This window comes from Scomber japonicus, chromosome 23, assembly GCF_027409825.1.
Source record: "Scomber japonicus isolate fScoJap1 chromosome 23, fScoJap1.pri, whole genome shotgun sequence".
In the NCBI taxonomy this organism is placed as follows: Eukaryota; Metazoa; Chordata; class Actinopteri; order Scombriformes; family Scombridae; genus Scomber; species Scomber japonicus.
The window spans coordinates 24,559,710-24,569,169 of NC_070600.1; the positions used below are offsets into that span (position 1 = coordinate 24,559,710).

At 44.3% G+C, this 9,460-nt stretch overlaps 1 protein-coding gene across 1 annotated transcript in view; it reads left to right on the top strand.

The window, feature by feature from the left end:
- Positions 1-489: 489 nt before the first annotated feature.
- The window catches only part of LOC128353148 (rho GTPase-activating protein 8-like), a 15,948-nt gene continuing 6,977 nt past the window's right edge, over positions 490-9,460 (top strand). The window contains exons 1-10 of the mRNA XM_053313830.1: positions 490-529; positions 3,015-3,185; positions 4,036-4,123; positions 4,733-4,864; positions 5,983-6,069; positions 6,161-6,259; positions 6,851-6,961; positions 7,097-7,170; positions 8,230-8,307; positions 8,860-8,988. Of these exons, the coding sequence (XP_053169805.1) occupies positions 490-529; positions 3,015-3,185; positions 4,036-4,123; positions 4,733-4,864; positions 5,983-6,069; positions 6,161-6,259; positions 6,851-6,961; positions 7,097-7,170; positions 8,230-8,307; positions 8,860-8,988 (1,009 nt within the window). The remainder of the gene's footprint in view (positions 530-3,014; positions 3,186-4,035; positions 4,124-4,732; positions 4,865-5,982; positions 6,070-6,160; positions 6,260-6,850; positions 6,962-7,096; positions 7,171-8,229; positions 8,308-8,859; positions 8,989-9,460) is intronic.

The following is a 9,460-nucleotide window of genomic DNA, read 5'->3' on the forward strand; positions in this document are numbered from 1 at the left end:
AAAATATTATTGTGTGATTTGAGCGAATTTCAGAATAAACGACATTTGTGGTGAAAAATTGGGAATTATTCTTCTGTGAATCTTTCCCTTTTTCTGAGTAATTTATTTTTTGGTCTGTTTTTCGAGGTAATTATTTCAGTTTTTCTGGCTTTTTTTTCTGTTTTTTGAGTAATTTTTCTGTTTTTCGTGGTATTTTTTTTTTCTCTGAATTCTCGAGATACTTTGAAATCTTGCGAAAACATCCAACCTGCACGTGACTCCAAAAAAAAAAACAGGGAAAAAAGATTAATCAGAAAAACTGAAATAATTACCTCGAAAAACAGACCAAAAAATAAATCACTTTTTTTTTTAATTAATTTTTTTTTTTATTCAAGTGAATGCGATATGCTTCCGTTAAATTCTGCTCATTAATCACTTTTTTCTCTTTTTCTCTCTTATTCTTTTTTTCTCTTTTTTTCTCTTTTCATGTTCAGACTAAAATCATCAACAATGAGCTCGACATGTGATCTGGAGCAGATGGCAGAAATAGGTGAGTTCCCAGTGCTCCCAGTGTTTGGTGGTGTTTGTACAATGTTTGTGTGTGTGTGTGTGTGTGTGTGTGTGTGTGTGTGTGTGCGTGTGTGCGTGTGTGTGTGTGTGTGTGTGTGTATTGTTGAATGTGTGCTGGTGTTTCTGACAGATTGTGAAAGCGATCTATCTTCCCAGTAACTCAGAGGAGGAGCTGACTGGGATAAGCTTGATTAATAACGACTTCCTGTTCCTGTTCACGCTGCTGTGATTCACTGCTGATGATTAACAGTAAAATAACAGCAGGAGCATGAAGAGGCAGGGTTAGTTTAGTTTATGTCTTTAAACTCAAACACTGTATAAATAAATAATCTGGTCCTTCATCTCTATTACAGATAATCACAATCCTAAAGGGAAAAATAAAAGTTCAAATAAATGAATAAATAAAGCACAATAGTCATTTAATAACACAAAAAGTCTAAGTCTTCTAAAGTCTGTACACTGGCTCCCAGTCAGTTCTAAAGTCTTTACACTGGCTCCCAGTCAGTTCTCAAGTCTTTACACTGGCTCCCAGTCAGTTCTCAAGTCTTTACACTGGCTCCCAGTCAGTTCTCAAGTCTTTACACTGGCTCCCAGTCAGTTCTAAAGTCTTTACACTGGCTCCCAGTCAGTTCTAAAGTCTCTACACTGGCTCCCAGTCACTTCTAAAGTCTTTACACTGACTCCCAGTCAGTTCTAAAGTCTCTACACTGGCTCCCAGTCAGTTCTAAAGTCTTTACACTGGCTCCCAGTCAGTTCTAAAGTCTTTACACTGGCTCCCAGTCAGTTCTAAAGTCTTTACACTGGCTCCCAGTCAGCTAGAGAATAGATTTTAAATATATGAAATCATGTAAACGATGCACGAATAAGCATCAAAAATAAACTGGATGTCCTAATTAGCATTCCAAATATTTTAAAACTTTACTTGGCTGGCTCCCAGGCTCGTTTAATTGTATGTTTTAATGTTTCTGTTTTATGTAAAGCACATTGAGTTGCCATTGTGTATGAAATGCTCTATATAAATAACACTGCCTTGCCTTGCCTTGCCTTTATATGCATGGTTATATTTCCCCATAAGTACCGAGTAGTTCATTACTAAGTTCATTTAAGGGTCAGTAATAGATAAGTGTTGGTAAGATGATGAATTCATAAATGTCTAGTTTTAAAAGCAGCATCAGGTTTAGTCAGACTGAACGCTCCTGAAAATGTCAAATGGTGTAACCACAGAAGAATGATAGATATTAAATATTTGATCATCTACAGTGTATTTAAGTGGACTTATACTGATAATGACTGTAAATGTTTTCTGATCTCCAAGAAAGAAAGAGAGAAAGAGGAGGAAGAAGAGAAAGAAAGAACAAGAAATTGGAAAAGGAAAGAAAGAAAGAAAGAAAGAAAGAAAGAACAAGAAGTTGGAAAAGGAAAGAAAGAAAGAAAGAAAGAAAGAAAAGAGAGAGGATGAAGAAGAGAAAGAAAGAACAAGAAGTTGGAAAAGGAAAAAAAGAAAGAAAGAGGAGGAAGAAGAGAAAGAAAGAACAAGAAGTTGAATGAGGAGAGAAAGAAAGAAAAAGAACAAGAAGTAGGAGGAAAGAAAGAAAGAAAGAAAAGAGGAGGAAGAAGAGAAAGAAAGAAAGAAAAGTTATAATGTAAGATCATGCCAAACTAGTTGATATGGTGTTTTTATGGTTACACCACTTCATGTTTTTAAGGTTACACCACTTCATGTTTTTATGGTTACACCACTTCATGTTTTCATGGTTACACCACGTCATGCTGAGTTTTTCTTCTTCTCCTGCGTCTCTGAATCACTTCCTGTCTGCTATCAGTCGAGTCGCTGAGTGTTTATAGCAGCTTCCAGCAGCACAATAAACAAAACCTGATTCAGCTGATAGTTTCCCTCCACCTCCTCCTCTCCTGCCGTTCCTCCTCCTCCTCCTGCTGCTCCTCCTCCTGCTTCTCTTCTTCCTGCTCCTGCTACACCTCCTCCTCCAGAAGAATAAACAAAACCTGATTCAGCTGATAGTTTCCCTCCACCTCCTCCTTCTGCTCCTGCTCCTCCTCCTCCTCCTCCTCCTCCTCCACCTTGTCCTCTCTTTTCTCCTCCACCTCCTCCTGCTCCTCCTCCTCTCTTTCCTCCTCCTCTCCCTCCTCCTCCACCTCCTCCTGCTCCTCCCCTCCCTCCTCCTCTCCCTCTCCCTCCTCCTCCTCCTCCCTCTCCTCCTCTCCCTCCTCCTCCTCCTCCTCCTACTCCTCCTCCTCCTCTCTCTCCTCCTCTCCCTCTCCTTCTCTCTCCCTCCTCCTCTTCCACCTCCTCTCCTCTCCCTCCTCCTCCTCCTCCTCCTCCTCCTCCTCCTCTCTGATAATATGTATTTTTAGGAACAGATAAGAGTGTAGCGTAATGGTGGAAGTGGGAGTTGGTGCAGCCGGTGTGTAAAATGTTTATTTTTGTTTTCCTGTGACTGTGACAGAGCTTCAGAGGGAGGAAGAGGAGGAGGAGGAAGAGGAGGAGGAGGAGGAGCAGAGGAGGAAGAGGAGCGTCCCGGACCGCCCGTCACTTCCTCCCGGCGGCGCTACCCTCAGCCCTGATTCGTCACATCCGTACTACGACGTGGCTCGACACGGCATCATCCAGGTCTCCGGTCAGTTTGGCCGTTATCATGGAAACGGCAACTCCGAGTGAAGAATGCAGTTGACGTGATGTCACTTCCTGTCATATCACTACTGCCTTGGGTCAGGGTTAGATTCACACAGCTAAGGATTGTTTTCCTAGAGTTGGGAGGAGAAGAAGGAGGAGGGAAGGAAAGAAGGAAGGAAGGGAGGGAAAGGAAGGAACGACAGAAGGAAGAAAGGGGGATGGAGGACAGAAGGAAGGAAGGGAGGAAAGGAAATAAGGAAGGTAGGAAGGAAGGATGGAGGAAATAAGTAGGTAAGGAAGGAAGGTAGGAGGAAATAAGTAAGTAAGGAAGGAAGGTAGGAGGGAGGGAGGAAAGAAGGTAGAAGGGAAGGAGGAAGGAAGAGTCACTGAAGAGGAAAGTGGGCCGGATTGGACCCTTCAGAGGGCCGGTTCTGGTCCACGGGCCTCATGTTTGACATCCCTGCTTTAGAATAACAGATTTATCTAAAAAAAAAAAAAGTCCAGCAGACGTCTTAAAAAAACCCATATATTATCATTATATTCAAATTTTAGTTATTTCTGCTTAAAAAAAAGACTACAATGATTAATCACACACACACACACACACACACACACACACACACACACACACACACAAACACACACACACCAACCATTTGAAGATTTAAAGATGCAGATGAGTCAGATTTGTGGGTCAGAAACAAATCTATTGAACCCATTTAACTTTTAGGTCAGTGTTTAGCACTTGTATTGTGTGTGTAATGCACAGACTGACCACCAGATGGCGCTGTGGTTGCTATAGAAACAGGCTGTGTGAGTGTTAACCAAACCAAATAAAACCGTTTTCTCTTCAGGTGACGATAACTACGGCAGGAAGTTGATCATCTTCAGCAGCTGTTGTCTTCCTCCGTCTCACCAGCTGAACCATCGCCGCCTGCTCGAGTAAGTCCACTAACCAGGCTTCCTTCCTTCCTTCCTTCCTTCCTTCCTTTCTTCCTTCCTTCCATCTGTGCTTCTTCTCTCCTTCTCTCTTTCTTTCCTTCTTCTACCTTCCTTCCTTCCTTCTGTCCTTCCTCCACCCTACCTTCCTCTCTTTCTTCTCTCCTTCTTTCCTCCCTCCCTCCTACCTTCTTTCCTTCCTTACTTCTTTCCTCCGTCGTTCCTTCCTTCCTTCTTTCCTATGTCCTTCTTTCCTTCCTTCCTCCCTCCCTTCTACCTTCTTTCCTCCCTCCCTCCCTCCCTCCTATCTTCCTTCCTTACTTACTTATTTCCTCCATCCTTCCTTCCTACCTTCCTTATTTCCTTTCCTCCATCCCCCTTTCTTCCTTCTGTCGTTTCTTCCTTTCTCTCGCCTTCCTCCCTCCCTCCCTTCCTGCCTTCTTTCCTTTACTCCCTTCTTCCCTTCCTTCCTTGACTCGAACACAGCAGATTAATTGAACTCAGGCACCAAAGAGTTTATTTAACGTTTTAATATTTTATTGATGTTTTTAACTGTTGATGTATTTTAACTGGTTTTATTGTGTTGTGATAAAACTGCTTCCTGTGCTGCAGGTATCTGAAGTTCACGTTGGACCAGTATGTGGAGATGGATTACATCCTGGTTTATTTCCACTTCGGCCTTCGCAGCAGCAACAAGCCGTCTCTGCGCTGGCTACGAGAAGCGTACGGAGAGTTCGACAGGAAGTACGTCATCACTTTAAACACGTGAAATGTTTTTAACACAAATAAAACTCAGAGCTGCAGCAACAATCAATCAACTTCTTTAATAGTCAAAGAGTTATTTTAGTTATATATATTTATATTAGGGCTGTCAAACGATTAATTTTTTTAATCACGATTAATGGCGTTTTGAATGTCATGTTTAAAATCCTGTTATTTTCCATTTGAAGGCAGTTTTAAGCCCATAATGTAAAGCATTTCTTACCAGAGTGTCTTAACTGGGAATCAATCACGGCTCTGCTGCGACTCCCACACTCCAAAATGGTCCTTTGGTGGAGCTGAGGCTGGCTTGGCTGCACCTGGGTGTTTAGCGTGGAGGTGCTAACTCAAACTCCACGTACTCCGGTGGTAGTTAAACTCCGTTTGACACAGGTTGCATTTTACTTTTGACTTGTCAACTGAAGCGTCTGGAAGTGTTTTAAAGTTAAACAAGCCGTTCAAAAGTCCAGTAGCTCTCTTACTTTCCATCAGCGCGGTAGGTTTACTGCAGGAGGCCACTTCAAAGCATAGCGCTACAGCTAGAGGAGCCGTCTACGGGGGAGGAGAAGGGACAAAAAGGCTTGACACATTAAAATGAGATTAAAAAAATTAACGCCTTATGGATTGCATTAATCTGATCACGATTAACACGTTAACGCTGACAGCCCTAATTTATATATATATGTATTTTAAGTAAAAGTGAATTCTGCTATTTTCAGCTTCTCAGACGTGAACACTGGAAGCTTTTCTGTTTCGTACAATAAACTGAATATTTAGTTTTTTTATTACTGATCAGGAAACATGAGACATGATGACGTCACATTGAGCTAATTTATCATTTTGTGTATAAAATGTCAGAAAAGTGTAAAAAAAAAAAGTAAATTTACAAATCTGTAATTTTATTTTACACTTTTCTGACATTTTATACACAAAATGATAAATCAGACAATCAAGAAATATCAGTAGTTGCAGCTCTAACAGACTCCACTATGATCTGTTTCATGATGAATTATAATTTATGAATAAACTGTCAGATAGTAAATTGTTTTAGACTTTGCTGCTCTGATCCTGACTCACTTTGAATCTCCTGCATGTTGTTCCAGATACAAGAAGAACCTGAAGACTCTCTACGTCGTCCATCCCACAAATTTCATCCGGATCGTCTGGAACATTTTCAAACCTCTGATCAGGTAAACGCTCCGAAACGCAGGAACTCCGACTCATCGCTGCGGGTCCATCCAGTTTCAGTCAGCTGATGTTTCTGCTCGTTTTTCTTTTCAGTCACAAGTTCGGGAAGAAGCTGACGTACGTGAACTACCTGGCTGAGCTGAGAGAACATCTGAACTACGAACAGCTCATCATCCCTCCTGATGTACTCAGGTACTTTTATAACAACAACCAATAAACTCCGGTCCTCTGAAATGAAGCCAACCAGGAAGTAACTTAGAGCTGCATTCTATCAAAAGGCCACCAGGGGGCGACCGTCTCTATACAAGTCAATGGAGAATTCACCAACTTCTCACTTGATTTCTAACCTCAGTAAACGTTTTCAAAATGTGTTTATGGTCTCAATCGCTAGTTTAAAGCCTTCTTCAATGCAGTATGATGTTCATTTGGGACATTTTGGCCTCCCTGATTTTATATGTGACGATAAAGCAGGGTATGCATTAGGGGCGTGGCTACGTCCTGATTGACAGGTTGATTGCCCAATGTCCTCGAGATCCAGCCCTCGCAACCATAGCAACCTCCCCGCTCCGCACAACAGGCAAAATTATAACATTATCGGCTGCTACAGGCTAACTTACTGAGTTGCTGACCTGCTGACCTCGGCTACTCTGACTGAGTCAGAGTAGCCGAGGTCAGCAGAGTCGGCTTAGAGCTCCTCCTAGTGGCTGAAAGTAGGTTTTCAACGACGATTGTATGTATGTATGTATGTTTTATTTTTTCTTTCTTTGTTGTTTTTTCTGTCAGACATGATGAGAAGTTACGAGCCGCTCAGAAGGACGGCCCCCCCCCCTCAGTGAAAACCCCCCCGCCCCGACCGCCGCTGCCCACACAGCAGTTCGGTGTCAGTCTGCAGTAGTGAGTGTCAAGTTCAACTCTGCTGCTTCATAATGAGATGAGAATCAATCAATCAATCAATCACTAATCAATCAATCAATCAATCAATCAATCAATCAATAATCAATCACTTATCGATTGATCTTGTCTGATCAGCCTCAGAGAGAAGAACAGATCAGAGATTATCCCTCCTGTGATGAGTCAGACTGTTTCCTACCTGAAGGAGAAAGGTGAGCGTCTCCTTCATCTTTTAATGAGCTAACGAGTATTTTCATTATTGATTCATCTGTGGGTTATTCTCTCGGTTAATAGGTTTATAGTTGTGGATGGAGGGAAGGAAAGAAGGAAAGGAGGAAGGAAAGGAAAGGAAAGGAGGGAGGAAGGAAGGAAGGGTGGAAGAAGGAAAGAAAGAAGGAAGGCTGGAAGAAGGAAGGAAAGGATTATTCTCTGGATCAATAGGCTTGTAGTTGTGGATGGAGGGAAGGAAAGAAGGAAGGGAGGAAGGAAAGGAAGAAGGAAGGAAAGGAGGGAGGGAGGAAGGAAGGAAGGGTGGAAGAAGGAAAGAAAGGAGGAAGAGTGGAAGAAGGAAGGAAGGGAGGAAGGATGGATGGAGAGAAGGAAGGGAGGGAGGAAGAAGGGAGGGAGGAAAGAAGGGTGGAAGAAGGAAAGCAAGGAAGGGAGGGAGGAAGGGAGGAAGAAGGAAGGAAAGGAAGGAAGGGAGGCAGGAAGGATGGGAGGAAGGAAAGGAGGGAGGAAGGAAGGAATGGTGGAAGAAGGAAAGAAAGGAGGAAGGGTGGAAGAAGGAAGGAAAGGAGGGAGGAAGGATGGATGAAGAGAAAGGAAGGGAGGGAGGGAGGGAGGAAGGAAAGGAGAAAAAGAAGGGAGGGAGGAAGGAAGGAAGGAGGAAGGAAAGAAAGAAGGAAGGAAAGAAAGAAGGAAGGAAAGGAAGGAAGGGAGGGAGGGAGGAAAGAAGGAAGGGAAGGGAGGGAGGAAGAAGGAAGGGAAAGAAGGGAGGAAGAAGGGAGGAAGAAGGAAGGAAGGGAGGAAGAAGGAAGGAAGGGAAGGGAGGGAGGAAGAAGGAAGGGAAAGAAGGGAGGAAGAAGGGAGGAAGAAGGAAGGAAGGGAGGAAGAAGGAAGGAAGGGAAGGGAGGGAGGAAGAAGGAAGGAAGGAAGAAGGAAGGAAGGAAAGGAAGAAGGAAGGGAAGGGAGGGAGGAAGAAGGAAGGAAAGGAAAGGAGGGAGGGAGTTGATGTATAGAGTAAAGACTGATCAGAGTGTTTGTGTGTGCAGGAGTTCACACCGAAGGAATCTTCAGACGCTCGGCTCGAGTTCAACTCATCAAAGATGTTCAGAAGCTCTATAACCTGGGTGTGTGTGTGTGTGTGTGTGTGTGTGTGTGTGTGTGTGTGTGTGTGTGTGTGTGTGTCTGTGTGTGTCTGTGTCTGTGTCTGTGTGTGTGTGTGTGTGTGTGTGTGTGTGTGTGTGGTCAAAGTGACCCCGTCTGTTTTGACTGTTCCTTCTTTCCTTCCTTCCTTCCTTCCTTCCTTCCTTCCGTCTGTCTGTCTGTCCTTCCTCCCTCCCTCCTTCCTTCTTTCCTTCCCTCCATCCTTCCTCCTCCTTTCCTCCCTTCTTCCACCCTTCCTCCTTCCCTCCTTTCTTTCCTCCCTTCTTTCCTTCCTTCGTCCCTCCTTCGTCCCTCCCTTCTATCCTTCCTTCGTCCCTCCTTCCTCCCTTCCTTCTTTCCTTCCCTCGCTCTGTGTGTGTGTGTGTGTGTGTGTGTGTGTGTGTGTGCGTCTCTACTTCATTAGACTTCATCTTCTCATCTGTTCTACCTTTATGCTTCTACAGTTATTGTTATATAAAGTTTATTTTTATGATCTTGTAAAGTTAAATGTTGTGATAATGTTTTACTGTTTTTAGGGAAACCTGTCGACTTCCAGCTTTACAACGACGTTCACGTTCCTGCCGTCATCCTCAAAACGTTTCTCAGAGAGCTTCCTGAACCGCTGCTCACCTTCAGACTCTACAACCAGGTTCAGGATATACTGAGTGAGTACAGGAGGAGGGGGAGGAGGGGGAGGAGGAGGAGGAGGGGGAGGAGGAGGAGGGAGAGGAAGAGGAGGGGGAGGAAGAAGAGGAGGAGGAGGAGGAGGAGGAGGAGGAGGAGGAAGGGAAGGAAGAGGAGGAGGAAGAGGAGGGGAGGAAGAGGAGGAGGAAAAGGAGTAGGAGGAGGAGGAGGAGGAGGAGGAGGAGGAGGGGGAGGAGGAAGAAGTGGAAGAGGAGGGGTGGGAGGAGGAGGAGAGGAGGAAGAGGAGGAGGTTGGGGGTGAGGAAGAAGAGGAGGGGGAGAAAGAAGGAGGAAGGGGATGAGGAAGAAGAGGAGGGGGAGAAAGAAGGAGGAAGAAGGAGGAGGAGGAAGAGGGGGGAGGAGGGGAGGAGGAGGAGGGAGAGGAGGAGGAGGGGGAGGAGGAGGAGGAGGAGGAAGAGGAGGAGGGAGGAGAAGAGGAGGAGGAAGAAGGGGA